Consider the following 13,404-nt stretch of genomic DNA (forward strand, 5'->3'; position numbering starts at 1 on the left):
AAAACATCTGTGACATATCTGAGTCAGGTTCAGATGATTGCTTTGTCTTTTCATTTGTTTTTTCTGTCTTTTGGCATGCCAAGCTTTTGTTGGCAATCAGCCACATTGTATAGGATAGTAGATATGGAGTAAATAGGCTTTGGTATCAGGATTTATGTTTAATCTGTACAGAAAATGGCTGTGTTTGCAGTTAATTGTTTTTGCAGTTAGCTAGCATTGATGTTTGTTATTGCTATGGGCACCAGAAACTTAAAATTCTTCCTTGTTTTTGGGCCTTGCCTTGGAGCTGCCCCTCAGGGAATGTCTGTCTCTGCAGCCCTACCCTCTGAAACCCACTGTTACTATTGGAGGCCTGTTAAAATGGTAGTAGGTTATAGGATGCTTATGTCTGATTGAGATTCAAGACTTTGGAGTACATACTGGCCCTGTGTCTCAGGGTTTTGGCTTTCACAAGTGTTTCTGCCTTTCCTCTAGAGATAGAGATTTTTCTCTGCCTTTTATTTTCTTCCCCTAACTGCAGCATGTATCCACCACTATTCTCATTTAGTATTACGGCTCCCTGCTCCTTAAAATAAACTTTTTTTTTTTTTTCACCTTAAATGAGATGGGAGTGGGATGAGGTAGGGCTGGAATTATTTTATTCCAGCTATAGTGATATTTTACCTGTACTCTTTAGCAGTATTCTTCCCCCTCCAAATTAAAGTTTTTGTTTTGTTTGCTTTTTGTTTTTGTTTTATTTTTGTGGTTGGGATGGGTAAGAGAGATGAGTCTGGGTGGAATTCCCAGTAGCTGCTATTTTTCTCATCCCCCAACCAGCAGCACCATGGTAGGGAGCTTTTTCTAGATTTTCCCTGACCTTCCCTGTGAGAAACTGCTGGTTTCTGGAGAAAAAGCCTGTAAGTTGAGGATCCCCTTATGGTGACAGTCCTCAAGTGCTTCACACACCCATACTGTCCATATTTGTCTTAAAGCAAGTTGTCGAAATTTCTAGTTTAATGTTCCTTTTGGCTTATATGACCTTAGGCAGCTTCTGCCTCACCTAAGCAAATTGGTTAGTGTTCTGTGTCTCTCTACAGATAGCTGTTTCTCTTAAGACTATGAATTCAGGTTTCTTGAGTGTTCTTGAAAAGTCAGTTTGCTGTCTGACCAGCAGTTTTCTTGAAGGGCAGAAGCTTGCATTTTCTTTCTTTCTTTCTTTCTTTCTTTCTTTCTTTCTTTCTTTCTCTCTCTCTCCTCTCTCTCTCTTTCTTCTTTAAACCTTCTATATATCTGAACTCTATATGTCATTTGAAAACTTAAACTTTTGGAAAAGTTTATAATAATTCACCTGTCCAGCTTTTACTTCATACTCTCTCTTTATCAGGTACATACAGAAATGAATTCTTTTTTAAAGGGTAGGGATCAAGGAATAGAATGGTGGAAGTCTTGAAGGTTTGGAGCTGAGAAATAAGAGCTGTTGTGAGTGAGGGAAAATTAAAGTGTAAGAGTACCTGATGGCATTTACCTAGTTGAGCTGCCAATATAAGATTGTTTATTGGTTTTGGTTTTCAAATTAATAGGTAAATGGATTTCGCAGTTATGTAGATCTTTATGTGAAAGACAAGTTGGATGAAACTGGAGTGGCCCTGAAAGTTATTCATGAACTTGCAAATGAAAGATGGGATGTTTGTCTCACACTGAGTGAAAAGGGATTCCAGCAAATCAGCTTTGTAAATAGTATTGCAACAACAAAAGTAAGTGTGCTAATTCTTTGTTACCATGTCAGCGATAGAACAATGTTTCATTAAAAACAAAATAAGAAACAGTAACAAAAACCCCCAGATCTGCTTTTGTGAAATAAAAATTGGCTTATGAAAATGAAAGCTTATTTTTATGAAAATAACTGTCTTATAATTTATATAAACATCATTGAGCATTGAGTTTATATTAGTGTTTATAGTTGAATACATTTATATTTTATGAATTTAGAATGTTAACACATTCTTTAGTCTGCTCTGAGTTTAGAGTGTAAAAGAAAAAATAATGGAGTCTGTTTTGGGGTCAGATTGTGGTACGTGTGTTACATGCTATTCTGAGAAGTTTGAACACGGTTCTGTAGGCTTTTGGATTGTGAATCCAATTGCATTGGATCGAATTGAATGAAATTTTTCTTGTCTAAATTTGCATTTGCCCATTGATCATAATAAAGTCATAGACAATACAAGCATTATTCTAGAATAATCTAAAGCAGTGATTTGATAATTTGTCACTCTTGTTCAAGTTTTAGCTTATTCTTTTTAATACTCAGTGTTTTTTATAATCTAGCATCACTTTCTCAAGTCAACAAATTTTGCATCAGTTATGATTGCATTTGGTTATATGTAATAGAAACCCAATATACAGTAGCATAAAGAGGTAAAGGTTTTATTTTTTCTTCTTATAACTGGGGACTGGGAGTAAGTAGTCTTAGTTTGGTACTATGACTCTACAGTATCATCAGGGACCAGCAGGCTCTTCCTGGCTTTAAAGCCATCCTTAGCATGTAGCTTTCATTCTTATGCCTTTAAGATACCTGCTGGCTTCTCTATGCCTCAATTTCAAGTTCTAGGGAGAGAGAAAGAGGCTGGGCATATGTGTATATCAACTAAATCACTCCCTTTTTCACTAGGAATAGAGTAGTTTTCCTGGAAATCCCATCCAGTGTACCCCACTAACATCTCTGGCTAGAACTGAGTCAAGTGGCTATCTCTAGCTGCAAGAGAGTCTAAATTGGTTAATATGTTCAACTGGGCATGTTGCCAGATAAAAAATAAGTTTAGGTTTTTTAATAAAGGGAGGAATGGACATTGGATGGCCAACTGGCAATGGCTGCCACATTCCCTAAGTATAAATCTTGTGTCCGCCAGTATTTGTTTTCACTTTCATGGTGTTTTTTTTTTTTTTAATTTGATTGTTTTTACTTTGTGTATAGTTTTATACAGATAGCTAATTGGCCCTAGAGCCAAAAAGACCTTATTTTTTCATTTTTATTTTTATTTATTTATTTGTTTGTTTGACAGAGTGAGAGAGGGAACACAAGCAAAGGGAAGAGGGAGAAGCAGGCTCCCTGCTGAGTAGGGAGCCCAGTGTGGGACTTAGTCCCAGGCCCTGGGATAATGAACTGATCCTAAGGCAGATGCTTAAGGACTGAGCTATCCAGATGCCCCAACTCCTTATTTTTTATATCCTAACTCTGCAATTCTGAGATTCATGTTATGCTTCTGCATAATTGAGTTAATAGTACTGACTCCACAAAGTTATGAAGATTAAATGCTTATTCAAGGAAAAAAAAAGAAGTATTTTGCTACCCTAATTATAGAAGATTTTATATTCTAGTTTTTTGTTCCTCTTTAGGGTGGACGTCATGTGGATTATGTAGTAGATCAAGTTGTTGGTAAACTGATTGAAGTAGTTAAGAAAAAGAACAAAGCCGGTGTATCAGTAAAACCATTTCAAGTAAGTGGTGCTTTACATATTCTGTTGAATTATTAAATGATATCAGTTCTGATGTTAACCTTTTTTTGGGGGGGTTATGTTTTCAACAGGTAAAAAACCATATATGGGTTTTTATTAACTGCCTTATCGAAAATCCAACTTTTGATTCTCAAACTAAGGAAAACATGACTCTGCAACCCAAAAGTTTTGGGTCCAAATGCCAACTGTCAGAAAAATTTTTTAAAGCAGTGAGTAAAATTTTTATTACTTCTTAGTGTTGGTTTTGAGAATTAAGTAGTTTTCTTTCTTTATTTATTTATTCTCTTTGTGATTAGTTTCTCTTAAATGCTGTTTTAACCTTTCTGAAATGAGCTGAGAGTACAAATAAATAATCTTAGGTTTATAACTGAGCTTTTCAGTTCTTAATAATTTTTGATAATCTGTTGTATATAAGCAAGATTTAGTTTACTTCCCTCGTTTGGCAGTACCATCAGTAAATCTGTATTAAATAAGCATATGTAAAATGCCTTTAAATATATTTGCACTGGGAATCTAAAGATGAATAAATCACAGCTCCTTCTCTTTGGAAGTTTATATTTTGGTGGAGGAATGTTGTATAATTGCCATAGAAAGAACTTAATTTATCACATTCTGGTATTGTAAATTCAAGGATATGCTCTTAAAAACAAAAGTTGTTTTTCAGGTTCTAGCTTAAAGCCTTTAGAGATAGTACTTATGATGCATCTAATGATGAATTTTGAATACAAAGGACTCTACACTCATGCTTTTGCAAAATTTTTGCCCTCCTAGCATTCATGATGAAGTGATTTGGTTTTAGATTTTATACTTTTTCATTTTGAGTGGATTAAGTTTAGATTTGGCAACATAGTCCACCTCTTTTTATATCTCAAATGTTTCAGAGGACTATTTCTTATGCCTAAAATCAAACTACCCAGGATAACGAAAAAGAAATAGCTCCAACTTAGAGATTCTTCACTCTTCATTTTGGGTTAACATCTTGTCACACATGGACTCACTGCATGGTGACACACAATATATAATGTTGAAAACCTCATTACCAAACTTTTTAAAAGAATAAAGGTGATAAATAAGTTCTTGAATTTATCCTAATGTTTCCTCTCACATTAGTAGTTTTTGTCATAGCAAATTTGTGTTTTTGTGTTTTTGAGGAATATAAGAAATGTCAGTGTCTAGAATTTCACAAGTAGTGAATTCATGGGTGGATCAGTTTTTACCATGTTAATTTTTAACAAAATTAATATGTAAAAAAAAGCTATTTATATTTTTCATGAGGTTTATTATAATAGAGTTTTTCATATTTTGGTAAGTTGCCCTTTATTCATCTGTTTATATTTTTGTGCAATAGGTTATTGGATATAACTGCCTGAGTTAGCTTTACTGTAGTTAGAGTAAAATTTACTAGCATATATTATTATTATCATCATCACCATTAGTGTATTACCGTATGAACACTGTGTTTCACCATATAAACATAGTGTTTCAAAGATTCCAAGTATTATATTTTAGCAAGGTGTATGAACTTCTGGCTTGTTTGTATATCATTATCCTTTAATTTTTAGGCTTCTAACTGTGGCATTGTAGAAAGTATTCTGAATTGGGTGAAATTTAAGGCCCAGACTCAGCTGAACAAGAAGTGTTCATCAGTAAAGTATAGTAAAATCAAAGGTATTCCCAAACTGGATGATGCTAATGATGCTGGTAAGATACGGATTTTCTTTCAAGATTTAGATTTAAGTTTTTACTTATCTAGTCATAGAAATATTCATTTTTCACATGTAGTTAGACTGTACAATTTTATGTTCAGAGTATAAATTTCCTTCATTAAAATTGCCACATGTACCACATATTGCCAATTTTCAGGGGATAGAAATTCAGTAAATTTTACTTAATGATTAAACTATGCTGAACAATTTACTCTTATAGTCTTTTACTGTCATTATTGTGATTATTAATTTTTCTGGATTCATTTTTCTCATTGGTAAAATTGAGGAATTTGGAATATATGTCATTTTTAATATCTCTCAGGTGGCAAACATTCCCTGGAGTGTACACTGATACTAACCGAGGGAGACTCTGCCAAATCATTGGCTGTGTCTGGATTAGGTGTGATTGGGCGAGACAGATATGGAGTCTTTCCACTTAGGGGAAAAATTCTTAACGTACGGGAAGCTTCTCATAAACAGGTATCTCTCTCTCTTTCATATCTCCACACACATATGACATTGTAATACTTTATTAAAATTGTTGAACTTTTAGAAGTAAATTCTGACTCACTTTTTATATATTTCAACACTTTTTTAAACAAAAGATTTTATTTTTAAGTGCTTTCTACACCTAATACGGGGCTTGAATTTACCATCCTGAGATCAATAGTTGGCATAGTCTGCTAAACTGACTGAGCCAGTCAGGCACCTCTCAACACTGAACATACTTTAAATTATTTTTCTTTTTGCACAGATCATGGAAAATGCAGAAATAAACAATATTATCAAAATAGTTGGTCTACAGTACAAGAAAAGTTATGATGATGCAGAATCTCTGAAAACTTTACGCTATGGGAAGATTATGATTATGACTGATCAGGTTGGTTTAAAGGTTGCCACATATTTATAAAACTTACCTTTTTCAGAGTGCCCTTTTGATATTTGTTTCATGAAACTCGCTGCAAGAAAGTAAAAGGGAAAATAATTGTACATCAAAGGCAGGTAGTAGAAAACATTCAATGGCAGTGTTTGTGTGAGACACATTTTACATTATCTAACATATTGGGCAGCCATCTTTTTGGTTATTTTAAAAATGTTTTTAAATGCAATAAATATGAGAAGAGTAAAATGCACAGTAGTATTAATAAGGTTGAAGCCTATGTATAAGTTGAAAGGAAATGATGAAACTTAGAAGCAACAAAGACTGATCAGTAGGATGATGGATGATGTTTGTATATGATGGCATAATTTGGGGTGTGCAAAAACTAGGACTTAAATAGTAAAATGGCAGTAATTAGGAAAGAACTGGAAAACCAAAAAGGAAGAATTTCACATGCATCCAACATGTCTCATGTACTCTAATTAAAAGCATTTGTAGAGAAAATCTTTCACTGAAAGTTTCTAGGTAGTTTAAGCAGAAGTTAAGCAGTTTTTATATCAAGATGGGACTTGTGAATACCTGTACTCCACAGATTTCCCTTGTTCAGTGAAGTGCCATTATAACCATGTTTTATGTATTCACATCCTTAAATCATTCTTTTAGTGAAATCAACATAAAACATATAGGGACAGTATATTTTGTAATGATGGGAAGATTTAGTCTATCACTAGCTAATTTCATTATTTGAATTTTAAGAAAAAATTATTTACAAACCAGTAAAGATTATCCTTTAGATAAACATAGTAAAGTGCAGTTTCAAAATTTGAATGGAATTTGCCTGTGCTATATTCATCCATTTAAAAATTTGGTTATAAATAATTATGTTTCATAAAATTATTATAGCACTCTTTACTAACATTTATTTAGGATCAAGATGGTTCTCACATAAAAGGTCTGCTTATTAATTTCATCCATCACAATTGGCCATCACTTTTGAAGCATGGTTTTCTTGAAGAGTTCATTACTCCTATTGTAAAGGTACTATTTACATTAATATATTTTTGTACTGTTGTCTTAAAGAATAGCAGAGAATTAATTTTTTTTTTTTTTTTTATTAAGGCTAGCAAAAATAAACAGGAACTTTCCTTCTATAGTATTCCTGAATTTGATGAGTGGAAAAAACATATAGAAAACCAGAAAGCCTGGAAAATAAAATACTACAAAGGTTTGTATTTTAAAATACTTAAATTTTGTGAAGTTACCACTGACGTAAATATATTTTTGAGATCATTATAAAATATTTTGAAAGTTTGTTTTAAACTGCAAAAATAGCTATGGCTGATTTTTAAAGAATTTATAAAAAATTTTATAGAAGTAGAGAAAGTGGTATGATGGGTTTCCCATGCGCTCTAATAATCATCATTTCACTGCCAATCCTGTTTATCAGTACTCTTCTCATATCCTCCCCATTAATTTGAAATAACTTTTAGATTTTATATAATTTTCATTATACTTTAGTATGTATTTCTAAGAGAATGTTTAAAAAAAGTTCATAATTTCATTATCATACCTTTCTTTAATAACCTTAATTATTTAGTCAGTGTTAAAATTCTCCTGATTATAATAAAAATATTTTGTTTTGAGTCTGGATCCATCAAGGTCCACAAATTGCATTTGGCTTGATAAATCTATTAAATCTTAATATTTTGTTCTCTTTTCATAGTTTTTTTTTGCAGTTTATTTGTTCAAAAACTTGGATTGATTGTCCTGTACAATTTTCCACATTCTGCATTTTGCTGATTATCCCTGGCATTTCATTAAGTATATAGTATGTTCCTCTGCCTCTTATTTTCTGTTAACTAGTAGTTAAATTGGAGGCTTGAGACAGATTTGGATTAGATTTATGTGGCATAAACATTTAACAGGTGTTATTGTATATTTACCTCAGGAGGCATGTAATGTCTGGTTTTTCTTTTTCTATTAAAATTGATCCCTTGGTACAGGTGTTGCCAGCTTGATCTATCAGCTTTTCAACTAATGGTTTTAAACAGTCATTAATGTTCATAATTCATACAAATTTTTTCAGCTCTTTTGAAGAACTGACTAACTTATACATATCTAAGTTTGTACAATGATTATTTGATATATGTGTATGTTGTAAACTGATTACCACAATCAAGTTAATCAACATATCCATCACCTCACATAGTTAATTTTTTATGTGGGTAGAGGGATCATTTAAGATCTCTTTCAGCAATTTTCAAGTATATAATACAGAATTATTAATTGTAGGCAACATGCTATACATTAACTCCCCAGAACTTATTCACCTTATAACTGAAAGTTTGTACTCTTTGATTGACATTTCCCTATTCTCCCTCTCATCCCAGCCCCGTACCTGGCAGCTACCATTTTACTCTTCTTATGAGTACAAATTTTTAGATTCTACGTGTAAGTGAGCTCATACAGTATTTGTTGTTCTCTGTCTGGATTTTTTCAATTTTGTTTTTAAACTTGTGCAGGGTTGGGTACCAGTACAGCTAAAGAAGCAAAGGAATATTTTGCTGATATGGAAAGGCACCGCATCTTATTTAGATATGCTGGTCCTGAAGATGATGCTGCCATTACCTTGGTAATGAAGTTAATTAAAGATATTTTTTCCTGATATCCATCCCCCTTCCTGCCATACATTTCTTTCTAGTCTGTTTTTTCTAGAAGTGTCTTTTGAACTCTAATGCCCAAACTAGTTAGTCTTAGCATTTCTTCACTCCAGTCTCACACACAGATTATGCTCTGCTTTTGAAGTTCCTTAATTGAAAGGTCTGTTCAAGTATATTTTTGACAAAAGCCTGTTGGGAATAAAATTCAGTTTCTGAGAAATTAGTTATTTGCCTTTATACATTTTAATTGTATGATGAAATTAATTTAGGCTTTTTTGGAAATTCATTTAATTTTTAATGTGTGAAATTATTACCTGGAATCTTTCAGGCATTCAGTAAAAAGAAGATTGATGATAGAAAAGAATGGTTAACAAATTTTATGGAAGACCGGAGACAGCGTAGGTTACATGGCTTACCAGAGGTTAGTTATATTGAGTGGTGGTCTGGGGGAAGAAAGAGACTAAAATTCATGCAGGAATAATGACAGTGTTGCTATATAACTTTTCTCTTAGCAATTTTTGTATGGTACAGCAACAAAGCATTTGACTTACAATGATTTCATCAACAAGGAATTGATTCTCTTCTCAAATTCAGACAATGAAAGATCTATACCATCTCTTGTTGATGGTAAGTAGCTTTTGTTTTAAAATTTTTTCTCACTTTTGTATGTAGTTATTGAGTATATTTTAATTCCACATACTCTAAGCCATTCTTATAGTAAAATTTAAAATTCTGAATTTGTTTTTGAGATCTTTTGGTAGGACTGAAATCCTTTATATTCCTTAATTTGAATCTCTTCAACTCTTTTTAAGCTTTTCAGGAAAATTTAACCTTAGAGCCAATTTTTAAAGATTTTGCGCCAGGCTAATTGCAGACTTTTTAAAATAAAAAATAAAATGGGATTTTTATAAGTTCGATAATTTCTATAACATAAAATAGTTATCCAAGACTAAATTTTAAAAACACATTTATACCTTAGTACCCAAAACGTAACTTATCGAACTTGCTAAAAAAATATTTAGAAACTGGTACTTGGTAGGGCAGATTTTTATCTTCTATCTAGAAATACTTAATTTTCATTTTATAACTTTTAGCAAGTTGATCTTTGTGGGTTTTCAGCTAATAGCAGATGGTTCTACCCATTCATTTAATTCAGCTTTAAGTTACATCCCTTCTATGAAGTCTTCTCTAACAGTTGCAGTCAACCTTGGTTTCAGATGCCTAAACTTCTATTCCAATATTGTGTGCCTCTTATTTTACTTGTGTCAATTTTGCCTCCTCAATTAGATTATAAAATTCTCAAGGAAAGTGGCCATATTTTGTCATCTTGTTTCTACCATGCTCTGAGCCCACGATGATGATGATAGCTAGCATATACTGAAAAGTATATTACTGTGCTCATTGGCCTAGAGCAAGAAGAATGATAAGGAAGCAGAATGCTTTGCTTGCGTTATCTCATGTAATCCTTATGATCACCCTGTTAGGAAGGTAATTATTTCTACTACACTGATGAGGATGCTGAGACTATTGGTTTAGTAATTTGCAAAAAGTCAAATGGTAAATGGCCAAGTTGAGAAGAGTATCCAGATGAGTGAGATTCTAAAGCCTGCATTCTTAACTGCCACAACACATCTCTTCTTTATAAGGGTTTTCTGATTTGGGATACTCTAATAATATACTTTTTAGGTTCATTGATGGTTTGCTGCTACTTTTAGTTACAACTGACATTTTGGATATATGAATGTTCAGCAGCTCGACAACTCCTGTGAAAGGGCTTTGGTGCCATTGAGCAGTTCTTTAAGACCAGAAAGGGTGGTCTTTTACTTGGCACCTCACTTTTGGAAGAGACTGAGATGGTATAACAACATGTTACTATATACTCACTGTGTTACAGAATCTCAAGTAACGATTTTAGTTATTTTTTAAAAGCAAACTATATCTTTGCTTTTATCTCTCAAATATATAGAACACTGTTGTCATTAAAAGAAACATTGCAGCTATATCTGGAGTAATATTTTAAAAGAGAGTTGTTCTTTATAAAAATAGGATTTAAACCAGGACAACGAAAAGTTTTATTTACTTGTTTCAAGAGGAATGATAAACGTGAAGTAAAAGTTGCCCAGTTGGCTGGATCTGTTGCTGAGATGTCTGCTTATCATCATGGAGAGGTAAGCATTAAGATTGGAATCAACTGAAAACTATACTTTTGGCATGAAGAATGATAATTAAGCATAATAAAGTATTTTTTCTTTATAAGTTCTTTGGAAAAGTAAGAGAATCAAGAATTTGGATGCTAATGAAATTAGGGAATATGTATAGAAAATTTAATGTTATATTCTGTTTCTATGTTATAGCAAGCATTGATGATGACTATTGTGAATTTGGCTCAGAACTTTGTGGGAAGCAACAACATTAATTTGCTTCAGCCTATTGGTCAGTTTGGAACTCGGCTTCATGGTGGCAAAGATGCTGCAAGCCCTCGTTATATTTTCACAATGTTAAGGTAACAGTTTGCTGGTACAGTGATATAAAGTTCTACTTGAAGTATATTGGAATTAACGAAATGTTTAATAGAATTTTAAGTATGGAGAGATGATTGTGTACTCTGTTGAGGGTGAATGTTCCAAATTACTTTAGTGCAAATAGAATGAAGTTTGTTGATCGCAGTGTTTGTGAATTATTGGTGAAACCAGTCCTAATTGAAGAATTTTTCTGATCCAACTTTACTTTTTAGGCTGAGGAAGGGTTTTAGGGTTTAGTCAGAGAAAGAGGAAATCCATACAACATAATTTATCAGTACTAAGAAATTGTGTGGACTAGTAAGTAAGCGTTTAAGTAAAATGGGGCTATTTTGTTTTGGCTTTCTGCCTGAGAGAAATATATTTGGTAATAAGCTGAGGTAAATTGTATTTTTAAGTATATATAATCAAAATTTTAAAAACATTTTTCTTAATTTTTGAAATGTAAAGTCTTTATGTATAAAGTTTTATTTCCTAAAATAGGACATTTTCCCATATTTCTTCCTTTCATTAGCTCTTTATCAAGACTGCTTTTTCCTGCTGTGGACGACAACCTGCTTAAATTCCTTTATGATGATAATCAACGTGTTGAGCCTGAGTGGTATATTCCTATAATTCCCATGGTTTTAATAAATGGTGCTGAGGGCATTGGTACTGGATGGGCTTGTAAACTACCCAACTATGATGCTAGGGAAATTGTGAACAATGTCAGACGAATGCTAGATGGCTTGGATCCTCATCCTATGGTAATTATTTAGAACTTACTGCTTATATTGTTTATTAACAAATGATAATGTATGAACTACAAACTCCAGTCATTTTAGAAAAGTAGTGGAAGGAACCATTTGCATTTTGGAACATATTGCAGAAAATAAAGACCTTTTTAGTGTGTAACTTGATATGTGCTTATAGAAAAAGATACAAGCTTTAGAAAAAGCCTGGAGATGAGGATTATAAGTAGAAGCTTTATTGAAAATTAAAAATACCTCATATTTCAGGTTTGTAGACATCTAAATTATATAGAGAATAGTGTTTTTTTACAACAAAATTACATGCAGCTTTGTTTTTGTTCTCAAACTAAGTCATATTAGAATTGTAAGGAATCTTAAAAACACATTGTATATATTTTCATATATCCCCATATTTTTAAAATTTTTGCTTCTATATCATCCACTGTGCTTGTTTTTGTCCTAAATTACCTCCAAGAGAAACTTCTCAAAAAAGCGTCCTCTCTTCTTCTGTGTGATTTAAAATCATCTGGAAATTTCCCTTTATCATGATACACTTAAATACACTTAAATTTTTGTATTACAAAAATGGTAGTGTTCATTGTAGAAAACATAAATAAGAGGAAAAAATACTTGATAAAACCAGCATGTGGAAACAAACTTTTTATTTTTATGTATTTCTCTCCAAGTTCTATTTCATTCTTGTATTTTAAAATAAAATATTGAGTATGATTTAAAAATCTTTTTCTCCTTAAATACTTTAAAGTACTTTAAAATATTTCTAATAGAAACATAAAATGCTTTATGATTATAGTGTTTTAATTCTTTCAGATGTGTTTTAGACTATTAGGACAATTTATTTGGTCAGTACATGCTTTTAATACGTTCGATGTATAGGTAGGTATATATATTGTTTATAGAAAAATATATATGTAGAATATTCAAAATATTCAAGCAGACTATGAAAGAAGAGTAGTAGTATGGAAGGCAAATCATTGGAGAAAAGTTGGAAAGTTAGATTGGGTCCCGACTGTGGAAGACTTTCAAAATAACATCCAAGGAGTTTGATTTTAAAGGATTATTAATCGAGGGGAGAAGGAGGTACAGAGGCAATAGACTGAAAAATAAATATTCCAAAAAGACTAGGAAAGATGAAGCTAAGGGTTTTTGTGTATGTGTGTGTGTGTTTTAAAGATTATAGGTTAATTTATTTGAGACAAAGAGTGAGAGCAGAGGGAGAGGGAGAAGCAGACTCCCCACTGAGCATGAAGCCCAAGGCTGGGTGGTGATATCCCAGGACTCTGAGATCATGATCTGAGCCAAAGGCAGACACTTAACAGACTGAGCCACCTAGGCATCTAAGCAAAGGTTTTGAGATTGGGAGACACTAAGATTATATTAACAGAAGCTATGCATTCA

At 32.5% G+C, this 13,404-nt stretch overlaps 1 protein-coding gene across 2 annotated transcripts in view; it reads left to right on the forward strand.

Moving 5' to 3' along the window:
• The window catches only part of TOP2B (DNA topoisomerase II beta), a 57,537-nt gene that overhangs the window by 23,821 nt on the left and 20,312 nt on the right, over positions 1–13,404 (forward strand). For both annotated transcript variants that reach the window (XM_059162462.1, XM_059162463.1), the window contains exons 8-21: positions 1,560–1,733; positions 3,373–3,474; positions 3,564–3,701; positions 5,055–5,193; positions 5,521–5,678; positions 5,953–6,078; positions 7,006–7,116; positions 7,198–7,303; positions 8,601–8,710; positions 9,067–9,159; positions 9,251–9,365; positions 10,785–10,906; positions 11,093–11,241; positions 11,772–12,003. In XM_059162462.1, coding sequence (XP_059018445.1) covers positions 1,560–1,733; positions 3,373–3,474; positions 3,564–3,701; positions 5,055–5,193; positions 5,521–5,678; positions 5,953–6,078; positions 7,006–7,116; positions 7,198–7,303; positions 8,601–8,710; positions 9,067–9,159; positions 9,251–9,365; positions 10,785–10,906; positions 11,093–11,241; positions 11,772–12,003 — 1,875 coding nt within the window. The remainder of the gene's footprint in view (positions 1–1,559; positions 1,734–3,372; positions 3,475–3,563; positions 3,702–5,054; positions 5,194–5,520; positions 5,679–5,952; positions 6,079–7,005; positions 7,117–7,197; positions 7,304–8,600; positions 8,711–9,066; positions 9,160–9,250; positions 9,366–10,784; positions 10,907–11,092; positions 11,242–11,771; positions 12,004–13,404) is intronic.

This window comes from Mustela lutreola, chromosome 2 (assembly GCF_030435805.1).
Source record: "Mustela lutreola isolate mMusLut2 chromosome 2, mMusLut2.pri, whole genome shotgun sequence".
NCBI lineage: Eukaryota > Metazoa > Chordata > Mammalia > Carnivora > Mustelidae > Mustela > Mustela lutreola.